This window comes from Mercurialis annua, linkage group LG1-X (assembly GCF_937616625.2).
Source record: "Mercurialis annua linkage group LG1-X, ddMerAnnu1.2, whole genome shotgun sequence".
In the NCBI taxonomy this organism is placed as follows: Eukaryota; Viridiplantae; Streptophyta; class Magnoliopsida; order Malpighiales; family Euphorbiaceae; genus Mercurialis; species Mercurialis annua.
Window position 1 is genome coordinate 72624348 of NC_065570.1, and position 12262 is coordinate 72636609.

Below are 12262 nucleotides of genomic sequence, written 5' to 3' on the forward strand. Positions count from 1 at the left end.
AATGCTGTGTTTGTGACCGTGGTGCAACAACTATTATTAACTTTAAAATGCATCAGTACAAAATATATCAATTTTTGAGTTTCTTGCTGCTTTTACTGCTTACAACAAATGGGATTCGGACTTTAAATTTTCCATTAGTCCATGTGATAGCTCCAAAAACATCATCATCTATAGGTTTATCTGCCTTGAATGAAGCATGAAACGTCTGTCTCTCTCCATTCGTTGTAAATTGTAGAGAAGTTGGACCAACTCCAACTGCCACTCCTGAAGGCACAACAATGATAGAAGTGTATGTTGCATTACCATCTCCATCAACATTTGTCAGCGTTCTGCTTACGTTCTTCATCTGGTTCACAGCAAGGCCAGAAATTGCTATGGACGGATAGTTGATACTGGATATAAGATCGGTGGTTAAATCCTTAGGGCAAGTGAAACCCTCGGGCATATTTTTTGAGATAATTTTGACAGTGACTGTATCATATCCAGAATAACAAAGAAAGTTCAAGTAGTCGATGGTGGTGGTCTCGTAAACTAGACCAGGTTGCAGTGGTCTGGTTGTACCTGCTTCTCCTGCCCCATAGTCATAAGGTGTTGCTTCGAGACCTGAATCTGTTGTTATGGCGGCCTTAACATTGTTTGTCTGCGACGCTGGGGTTGGAAATAAAAATGAAGTAGATCATCAAAGTAATGCATATGAAGGTATTTGAAATCTAAAATTGAGATGATCCAAACCTGTTGTCATAATAGCTGATTTGATTGCGGAAGGGCTCCAAGTGGGATTATGAGATTTCACCTCTGCCGCTATTCCTGCAACGTGGGGACACGACATGGAAGTTCCGGAGATCATGTTGTACAGCGGCGGTTCCTTACCTATAACAGTCTCCTCTGTGTCATTGGCTTTCCATGCTGCAAGTATGTTTACTCCCGGTGCTGCAATATCAGGCTGTACACAGAAACAAAGTAACAGTTTTCGCAATGGAGTTTTATTCAGGCATCGAAATAATCAGATAGCGGTTACAAGAGATTTTGCCTTGAGGATGTTCGTTGTGATGGAAGAAGGACCTCTTGCTGAAAAGTAGGCAACCATTGGTGCTGGCTTATAATTTGTCACCGTTGTCGTAGGTAAGATGGTAGCGACTGGATTTCTGTGAAAATTTGATGAAATTTTATCAAATATTTGGAAAATTGATAATCAATTCCATATCAAAAATGATAGTATGATCTTTTCCCTACTCAGTTGAGTTGATGTAGAGAAGGACTTGAGCACCGTCCTTCGAACTGATTAGGGTCATCGGAAATTCCTTGTAAGAACCAGCAACTGCTTTTGTCTGATCATTCACTAAAATTAAACCAATTCCTCCTAATCTCTGTACTTCGTCCTTCTTCTGATTCTCTTGTGATTCTCCTTCTTCATTATCACAGAAGACAATCTTTCCTTTGATCTTACTTTCATCCATGGAGTTTGGCCTGCAATTGCTGAATTCATAATATCAAATATTAGAGCCAGCCACAATAAACATCCAGTTGTGACGGAAGGGCCCAGTGTCTTGAAAATTAAAAGTGTAAAGACTTAATGTTGACAAATAAAAGTGCAAGGATCTAATACCCAAAAACATGACAAATATAAAGGGCTTAAGGTCTGAAAAACTACCGACCTTTCAATTTTTTTTCAATTGCACTCTCACCTTGTAACTTCTTCAATAGCACCCCATTTCGTATTTTTGGCTTTCAATAGCACCCCGACCTTGTAAAACAGTCAATTTTACCCTATTTTGTATTTTTGACTTTCAATAGCACCATAAATTATTAAATTAAACTCATTTATCGAAGACTTATTTGAACTTTTTTTAAGTTAAAAGACTTGTTTAAAAGTGTCCAAGTAGAAAAAAGTATGATTTCACCTTTAAATTTAATTTTTTTTGAAAATTTTCATCCTTATAGTAATCAAATCATCTAATTTTTTTACTTTAGAGTGCTATTGAATGTCAAAAATACAAATAGGGTGCTATTGAAAAAATTACAAGGTGAGAGTGTTATTGAAAAAAATTTGAAAGGTCGGTAGTTTTTCAGACCTTAAGCCAATATAAAGATGCAAATAACAAATAATAATCCTACCTAGCATCATCTTCATCAGCATCAGCTTTCTTGGCAGTCTTTGCATATACCAAAGGGTTCACCGGATATTTTCCGATGTTAGCGAAGTTTATGCCTTCTCCCTGGAAAGGGAAAAACTTGTGATTTTTCGATCAACATAGTTCGAATAAATAATAAATGTACCTTGATCACTTTGTTTCCACCCAAAACGATGTCGGACTCTAAATCCCTGTCAATGGTTGTAGCACCAACCGTCAGAATCCAAGGTGCAGAGTTGACAACAGTTCTCGGATACGGACCATCGTTCCCAGCAGAGCAGACAACCGTAATCCCATTCTCAACCGCATGAAATGCACCGATAGAAATCGGATCCTTGTCGAGTTCTGGCATAAATGATGATGGTGCACCGAGTGATATAGACAGAACATGAACACCATCTGCAATTGCATCATCAAATGCTTTTAATATGCTTGACCCGTAGCATCCGTTCGCTGAACATACTCTGTAGGCGGCGATTCTTGATCCCGGTGAGCCGCCTCTTGCAGTCCCCTCCGCTAAACCATAGTAAGACGCACGAGGCACCATAGCTCCTGCTGCAGTTGAAGCAGTATGACTGCCATGTCCGACCATATCCCTAGCTGTTTGATACGTTTTATCTTCGTCGTCCTCAGGACTATTGTAGTATCTTGCTCCTATCAGTTTTCTGTTGAAGAAAAATCAAAGGTTTCATGTCTTAGATCAAAAAGAGGAATTAACAATTTTAAATTCAATCTGACAGATCAGTTTTATTACCTGTTACAGTGGGATGAGTTGAAGTTGTAACCTTCGACACAAGTCCCCTTCCAGTGCGACGGAACTGGACCCATATCTTTGTCACTGAAACTCTCCGATTCCGGCCAGATTCCTAAAATTTCATTTCATTGTTAGTATTTTAAGAAAATAGGAAATTAATTAATTAGTAGTAGTTAAGGTTCACCTGAATCTATGAGTCCGATGACCGTGTCGGATCCACCGGAACTAGGAAGTTGGTCTAGCTCAACATCAAGTTGATATTTCAAGAAATCCCAAGAATGAGTAGTGTGGAGTTGAAAAACAGGATCAGGAAAAACAGAAGCCACTCCAGGTTTGTCTGCAAGTGATTGCGCTTCAGTTTCTGATAAACGAGCAGAAAAACCTGAGAATCCATGTCTGTAACTATGAACTAGATTTGTCTTTTTCCTGTCATAAAAGAAACTAATAAGACCAACTGAATCTTTGATTAAAACGAATTGTAATCAGATAATCGATCATAATATATCACCGTTTTGATACAGAGGTGAGGAGCTGAAAATAGTGGTGGTCTAAGTAATCATTGGCGGCCCCCATGTAAACAATATAAACCTGTTCTTTCTGTGCAGCAGACGATCCTTTTTCTATGAGAAAACACAGAGGAACAAGAAGAAACCATAATTTGCCAACACCTTGCATGGCTTTGGAAGTGGCTAATGACGAAGACTGATATGTAGAGCCCTTATGCTATTTATAATGAGAAATTGTGGGTGTTTCGTGTCTGTAATTGCATACCCATTAGGCTGATCCTTTTTAATGTGCATTCGTAGTGCGGCATTGCTCAGCATTTGGCAGGTGCAGGTGGTGAAGATAGCCGATAGGTTATGGTGGGATTTATATTTTTGTTTAGTGCATGAAATGGAATAATGCAAATATTTAGGAACCAAACCACTCATGCTATTTAGATGCTAACACCAAAGTGGAAATAAGTAATATGCGTTTTATCGCAATTCCATTTACCTTTAGATAATTATAATAATTATGTGAGAAATAGAATACATATTTTTATTTAGATCGGATCTTTTATGTACGATTCTCATGTATATCTATTCTTAAATTAACTATTTTACCCCTTGAACTTGTTATAAAAGATCAAATAAGGCTAAGTTCGTGACTTAGAAAAAACGCATCCTCAAATAGTTAAATTTGATATTTTAACTCGTTTTACCTTCTCAAATGAGATGTTAGAAAATAATTCAAGCATTATTTATAAATTGAGGTCAAGGTGGTAAAATATTATTGAATAATTTAAAATAATGGGTAAAACGAGTCAAAATGTTAAGTTCAGAGTATAATATTTTTCAAAACTCGTCTTAATTGATATTTTATGTTAAGTTCAGGGGGCAAAATGAAACTTTTTTTATTCTTGCATAATGAAATCATTCTAGGATTCGGATTGTGAGTCTTTCTTTTATTTATGACGAAGATAGAGGTTTTTGAAATATGAACAGTAGATTTGCTTCTTTTGAGAGAGAAATAGAATGATTAGTTTATATAAATCATAATTTAAGAAGCTTTTCATCATTGTTTGTATGGTTAAAACAATTAGTAATGTCAAATTGGGACACAGTATTGATTCAATTATTTTTCTTAAAATTTCAGATTCTATTTAAATGTGGACAAATTCATCCCTATCAAAATTAAGCCAAAATAATGGAATAGTTCATTGCATGCATCGCTCTTTTCATTCCTGCAGAGTGTAGACGAAGATAAGCCACCGAAACTGGAACTTCTTTACACTCAATTTGCATGCCTCTTGTTCTACATTTTTTGAAATTAAAATTTGGTAAATTATTACCAACTTATTCAAATATTAAAAATACAATGTTTATAGTATCACATTGTTTGTTGAATAGCATAAGATAAAGGAAAATGTCGAGAACATACCTTTCGGATTGGCCTAATTTTAAAAAAAAATCAAACTTTTACGGGTAGCTACATTTTGAATCGAAGTTTATTAATAATATTACGATTTTACTATTTCCCTGTAATTTTAGCCATTTCTTCCATTAATTTAACTTTTTCAATCTTTCACCTCATAAAAATATCTATTTATTTTATTTGACTTTTTTGATCATTTTTAGCTTCAAGCTTGTTTTTTTCTCTTCAATCACCGAAAGTTAAAGAATTTAAAATCATATGTTAACGGTGTTTTTTTTATTCTTTTTAGTTTAGAAGTTAAATTTAAAATTCGGAAAATGAGTTTTGCTAATTACGAGTCAGTATATAAATTTAACTGAAAATTGAGACTATTAAATTAATTAGAAAAAGAAAAAAGAATACAGTTTTTTTGTTTTTGTTTTTGGTACAAGATCCATGAGATTTCCTAAACGGGTCTCAACTATGAGACGGCATCTTTATCCACATTCAGACTAATCCCCACTCGAGCCGTGTAGGTCCCTTGCGGGAGGCAAACTCTGGCCCCAAATTTTAAACGGCTGCATACATGAGTACAGTTCGAACCCGCGACCTCACTTAAGCTAGTCTTTTTGTTTCTTTTTAAACATATTACCATGACTATAACAGTATATTAAAAAGAATACAACTGAGACAGGATTAATGGTTATTGGTGTGTGAGGCAAGGAATGATATGAAGATCCACTAATACCATCTTACTACCTTATCTCTATGCCTACCACTTTAGACGAGGCATTACCTCAAACATACTTAAACTATTCCATTCACTTCACCTGCTTATTAAGCACTACACTTACACTCTTTTTGTTGCCAGCTTAGTGCACCACTACTATGTTACCAAATATAGGCCACAATTAATTAATACCCACAGTTAATTCTTAAAAACTACTTTACTTGTACCAATAGTTATCCTTACAGTTATGAATATATACAAAATTATATATAGAATATACTTATGTTTTATATTATCCATTAATATAAGTCACTTTGATTTTTTTAAACAATCATTTACTGGTTAATTCCGTAACATAATATTTCATCCGGTCTATAATACTTTTCGCATTTGAATTTTTTTTTTTGTCCATAATATTTGTCACATTAGAGTTTTAAGAAATTATTAATTGCAATTTTTTCAAAATTATCCCTAACAATAAATAACTTAGTAAGATTAAAAGGACTAGTCAAATATAAAATTGCAGTAATTAATATGGACAATATAGTAAAAATATATACAAATCAAGACATTTATTAGTTTCTTAATATATGTAAAATGGCCAAATGCGACAAATATTATGGACCGGAGGGAGTATTATTTATTTTGTAATAGTAAATGAATATTAAGAGAAACTTTTTTTTTTGAAATGTTAAGAGCAACTAAAAGTATAAATTTGTAATGCTAGAAAATATATAAATTTGTATCAAACTATTTTGAAGTAAAATTCTGAGTGTAAGAATTGGCTCGCGGATCACATTGATACGGGCCTGAAACCTATACACTTCACAGGCCCACTAAGTGCAAAAGTAGAAGTACTTAGCCTTTCACATTGGCCAAATGTTGTAAAAAGGCCAAACCTTTCATAAAAGTTTCACAAAAGTTCTGACCTTTCAATTTTGTCGATTTTGGCCAAAAACAAATTATTTAATTTCAATTGTGGCCAACTCTCAATTTGATTTCAATTTGCCTATGTGACACCTATGTGGCGCCTATATGGCATGTCAAATATTGAAAGGTCAGGACTTTTGTGAAACCAAATAATCCATTTTTGGCCAAAATCGACCAAATTGAAAGGTCAGGACTTTTGTGAAACCAAATAATCAGTTTTTGGCCAAAATCGACAAAATTGAAAGGTCAGGACTTTTGTGAAACTTTTGTGAAAGGTTTGGCCTTTTTACAACATTTGGCCTTTCACATTTTATTTCTTCATCTTTAATCAATTCTTTCTTTTATTGCCATTAAATAAGACTACAAATATACAATGCATCAACTATACATCCAAAATAAACTAAAACTTACAAAATCAACAATATTAAAATGAAATAAAATAAAATAAACTAATCACTATTAAAGTTCTTTCATCAATTAATATGAAAAAAAATGCGAGCTAACTCACCTAATTATATATTTATTGGACCAAAATAAATAATTAGGAAAATACACAATTCAAAAAAGAAAGAAAGAAACGACATATAATAGACTTAATGGGATAGAAAATTTAAACATTTTTGACTTTTTATAATTTTAATCAAAGCTTTCAAACTTATTAATTTTAATTCAATTTTAAAACTTTACAATAATCTTAATCAATTTGTCTCAATCAATTTAAGAGCGTGTGTGGTCATCCCACATATCATCCATGCTGTAAAAATGTCATACGAACACAGAATCCATGGATCAAAAATTTAGTTAATATTGCAAACATTTTAAAGTTTTAGTTAGAATTACAAAAGATAAAAGGTATTCAAATTCATTAGGATTTTGTCCGTATAATTTTTTGACGGTGTATAGATCACGTGAAATTGAATATACGCCATTAAATCGATTGATATGAATCGGTTAAATAGCTGCAAACTTTTAAAATTGAATCAAAATTAATTAAACAAATAATGAAAAGATCATAAACCAATGATCTAGAGAATATAAGATTCCAGCGGAAGATTGAAACAGGTAATTAATTAACAAATAATGAAAAGATCATAAACCAATGAATTGCATAGGCATCTCAATAATTGCCCATAGGATAAGGTCCCATGACCTCCCAAACTTTTGGGATTGTCGTTTCTGGCTGTTCAAGTGGACCAATATTTATTGTATGCATCTCTAGTTTTGTTCTAAAACTTTTATTCGATAAATTACAGATCACAAAAACTTATTTATGTTAGAACATATAAAAAATAAACTCATACTTGTCCAAAACCTGAACTACATTAACAATAAAGCCTCACTTAAATTACATTATTCTGCATCCAACTACCCTGTTTTTTTAATACAAAAAGATCATAAAGCAAAATAGATGAATGATTACAGTAATAATTATAATTATGTATCATGGAAGTAGGGTTACGATAATAAAAAAGAGTTCCATAATTTAGTAATACCGAAGCAAATTATAAAGAGATAAGAACACATAGAAACTATTGCAGTGAGTTAGGGTTAGAAGTATTAAAAGGAAACTAGAATGAAAACATAAATTTATTCTTAGTTACTACTCAAATTGGAGCACTGGAAGTTCTATAGAGATACTTCTTTTTTGGAAGCTGAGCAGGAGCTGCCTTCAACTGCATCACATAAATAAAATTACCACATTTGTGTGCATGAGTCTCTCAATGTTGGATCAAAATAGTAAGCAAAGTTTCCAAATAAAGAAACGAAACAAAACATTCCTTTTGCTTCTAATTTTACCTTTTCTTGCTGCCTTTTAAGCCGACCATTCTCTTCCAGTAAGTTCGCTACTTCTACTTCCAGCTCTTGCGTGTAAGCCTGCATCAAATGAATAAATAAAAAGTCCCACTAAGTAAAATTTATTTATTTTTAGAAAATACAGACGGGTAAAGAATTAAAGACTAGAGACAGATATATTCCTGCTTTCGAGCTCTGGACCGAGCAGCTGCTTCTCTATTCTTGATCTGCCGTTTGTGTCGCCGTTCCTTACAGTTCTCAAGATTCTCTTCACCGTTTGTGCCGCCGTTAGCTGAACCCAAACAACGTGTTAAATGATTCTGCAAACCAACATTACTTGCACAGTTCAGGCTCAATATAGTAGCCGCAGTATTTCTTGATCCTACGCGATTTAACAAATCTTGATCTTCAACAGACGACGACAGCGTGTGATTAATCGGGCCTGATGATGAAGGTGGCGCCGGGTCCTTTCCAAATGGCCGAGCCAAGAAATCTTGAATGATCATACCGGGAAAAGCATGGTGGTTGCTAGCGTTGGGTACGGCAGCGCTACGGCGGCGATCTTGGAGACAAGAGAGGTTAATATCTTTCCAAACGTCTTCCATGGATTGTTGAAGAGGAATTTGAAGTAGGTAGAGACTTAGTTTTTGAGGGTTCTTGCTGGGCACATGCTATAAGATTGACAGGGAGAAAATAAGAGTAAAGCTAAAGAGAGTTGTCTCTGTCCTCTGATTTGTGGGATGTGCGTCAAATTGTACTCTCTATCTAATTATCATAATTAATTCTATTTAAATTTAAAGTGCGTAATTTACAGCAGATTACAGAGGGAGATGTATTTTTTATTTTCTTTTTCTTGTGAACATATTAGGAAATCACTTGTATGTTCTGTTCTTTAATGCGAGACTGCGACTTTAGTCCCACTAATATGATCGGAGTGTTAATTATAGCGCATGTTTACAGTGACCATTTTAGTTTCTAACCTGATTCGTTGCAGAATTAAACGAACTTTTTTAAGTTTATATGGATTTTAAATTTTAATCGCAAATAAATTAACTCGTTCAGAATACTAAAAGACTATATATTAATCAGATTTAATATGTCTAACCAGCAGCGTATCGAAAAAAATTATATAAATTGTACAAAATTATACCAAAAATTTATAAGGTGGACTTAAGATTGTAAAACTATACTATACTATTTAATTCTATATCAATATTTTCAAAAAGAATTCAAACTATTTCGGCTAATGAGTTAGTATATCTATAAATTGCTAATTTAGACTCGGTATCCAATTTCATAAAATGTTTACAAGAATATTTTGTAACCAACGTTCATTCATCACAAATACTCCATATATACACTTTAAATATACCATAAAAACACCAATAAATAAAATAAAGGCTTAATTGCATAAAAAATCACAAACTTTCGCGTGTTTTTGTATTTAATATAATCTTTTTTTCTTGGCATAAAAAATCACCAACTTTCATTTTTTGGCATATTAGTCCACGAGTTGTGAAACGGCGCCACTTTGCACTAAACGGTATCGTTTTGCGCTTAATTTTTCAAAGGAAATGGTCATGTGGACGAATATGCCAAAATATGAAAGTTGATGATTTTTTATGTCAAAAAAAAAGATTATGTTAAATACCAAAAACACGCGAAAGTTGGTGATTTTTGGTGCCTAAAATAAAATAACCACTAGAAAGAGTATTTTGAGATTAAAAGGGCAATTTGAAAAATAAAATAATTTTAGTTTCTTACAATACTTTTTGTAGTCTTTCTATTCTTTCCGTCCCATAATAATAGGTCAAATTAATTTGTGGGGAATTAAGAAATAGAAGTCAAATTAGTTAGTTTTAATCAACTTCCTATTATTCCCCTCAAATTGATTATTTAAATATTGTAAATAGTCTTAATTATACGGTTTGAAAATACTAATTGTTTAGTGGGATTACAAATAAATTTTCAAAACATATAATTAAAACTATTTCAAATAAAATTTATTAATTGAATTTAGACTAATTATGATTTAAAATATAATTATGGTTTGAGATTCCCTTAAGTTCATTAACTTGAAGGGGTCATGTCCACGATCTACACCATTCATTGTAAAATGAACGGTGTAGATTAATTTGATTAAAATTGTGTTTTTTTTTATCTACAAAAATGAACGGTGTAGATCGTGAACATGACCCCCTTAAGTTCATAATAAACTTAAGAGAATCTCAATCCTTAAGACAATTATCAAAACCCTAATTTTACCGCTCTTAACAGTCTAAATTCAATCAATAAAAAATTTATATCTCATTTCCAAGATTGTAATCTTTCTATCTTGTTAATTCGTTTTCTTTTAAAATTTAAAATTATTATTTTAATTTTTGTTATTTTAGTTCAAATTATTTTGAATCAAATTGTTTTGATTTTTATTACAACTTATAATTATTTTGAATCAAAATTTGATTCGAACGAACAATCTGTTACGAAGATTTGAGTGTATCTTTTTCCCCCCAAAGATGGTAAAGATTTGAGTATATGTTGAATACTGAATCTCATTATCTATCACTTACTTAGTTACTTAACATAAATGTGAAATTCTTTTATCTTCAGTGTTTTTTGATCATTTTCGGTGAAATCCAAAAATGTTAATAGATCTAATCTAGTTTTTTAGTCCAATTATAAAATTTTAAATATGAATTCCAATATTATATAGAATTTTCATCAATTACTAAAATATGTTGGATCAAGAATCGAAGTTCATCTTTTATCAAACTAATTGACTTATAATAGATATTATTAGTCTCTATTTGTAAATTATTTAATATTTTTTTATTATTCAATGTGCAATTTTTTCATTAAATAAATTAGCTTGAAGAGACAAAAAAAATCTTAGATGAACCTAATGATCGATAATTTTCATTTAATTATTTGATAATTTACATTGCAATGTGATGAACTAACTTCACTAAAAAAATCTGAAAATAAAATGTGATTAGGAAAAATGTGGTGTAAATTTATAATGTTGGGCTTTAATTGTAAGAGTTGGGAATTAAAGTGACAAAAATAGTGAAATTGGAAGAGTGTCACGTCTTGTCATGAGCAGACATAGGACAAGGGTATCACCTTGTCGTCCTCTTTTATGCCTTTGCTCACTCTCATCCCATTCTTCATCCTCTCATGTATTTTTCATATTAAAAAAGCTACTTTTTCAAATATGAATCCAAATAAGGTTGACTGTCTCCCTTCTTTATTACTTTTCTATTATAAAGTTGACTGAAATTTTAAATGTTTGATTACTTATAATCTAGATATTTATAATATGGAATCTATTCAATAAATAAATATATAATTCGAACTCTAATCTCTTAATGTACTTAAACAGACCTTAACCATTTACTTAGATGAAGAGTATGTTTATTAATAGTGTACCTTCAAATAGGGACCAAATCACGTGGAGTCTAAAAAAAATTCTAATTCTGAACAGCCGTCAAATCTTCTAAATGAGGAGGACTATAATTTATAGTGACGTTTAAGTTAAGATTGAATTGCTGAAAAGTCAAAAATAAATTTGATAGTCATGAAATTTAGTATGAAAAGAAAAAAAAATTATTTTGACTATATCGCTAATTTTATAGTGTGTATATATATATATATATATATATATATATTATATGTTCACTATATGAAAATTGCAGAAGTTTCAAATTCGAGTTTTCATAACGCCACAATCATTTAACTAGATGAAGGTTTATCATCCCGTTATATAGCTCGTAGAGCCCATTACCCTCCAATATACGGAAAATAAAAACTGTAAATTGTTTATACTTTATAGAATAGATTGCATTTTGAATTATAGTATATTTTTTTGGTTGGGATAAAAGAATATGTTATACTAATAAAAGAAGTGCAAAAGAGGAGCATAGTTTAGGGTAGCCTAATAAAACCCTAAGAAAGCGTGCTTTAAGCCTAAGCCCCATGGTGAGCAAAATGTGAGTCCATGATAAGATGGGCACTAAAACCTCAAAC

The 12262-nt window shown here is 32.0% G+C and overlaps 2 protein-coding genes across 3 annotated transcripts; both read right to left on the reverse strand.

The window, feature by feature from the left end:
* Positions 1 to 7: 7 nt before the first annotated feature.
* Positions 8 to 3765, reverse strand: LOC126682147 (CO(2)-response secreted protease-like). Its single transcript, XM_050377731.2, has 9 exons — positions 3395 to 3765; positions 3071 to 3312; positions 2887 to 2998; positions 2278 to 2797; positions 2116 to 2216; positions 1234 to 1476; positions 1031 to 1145; positions 733 to 943; positions 8 to 648 (listed from the first exon to the last, which is right to left on the reverse strand). The coding sequence occupies exons 1-9, from the start codon at positions 3559 to 3561 to the stop codon at positions 68 to 70; spliced, it is 2292 nt and encodes a 763-aa protein (XP_050233688.1). The 5' UTR covers positions 3562 to 3765; the 3' UTR covers positions 8 to 67.
* Positions 3766 to 7897: 4132 nt separating this feature from the next.
* Positions 7898 to 9102, reverse strand: LOC126673764 (protein FD-like). 2 transcript variants are annotated; one of them, XM_050368034.2, is made up of 3 exons: positions 8418 to 9096; positions 8240 to 8316; positions 7898 to 8115 (listed from the first exon to the last, which is right to left on the reverse strand). In XM_050368034.2, the coding sequence occupies exons 1-3, from the start codon at positions 8839 to 8841 to the stop codon at positions 8047 to 8049; spliced, it is 570 nt and encodes a 189-aa protein (XP_050223991.1). In that variant the 5' UTR covers positions 8842 to 9096; the 3' UTR covers positions 7898 to 8046. The 2 variants fall into 2 exon arrangements, with proteins under 2 accessions (XP_050223991.1, XP_050223983.1); XM_050368026.2 differs by lacking the exon at positions 7898 to 8115 and having other exon boundaries at positions 8122 to 8316; positions 8418 to 9102.
* Positions 9103 to 12262: the final 3160 nt, after the last annotated feature.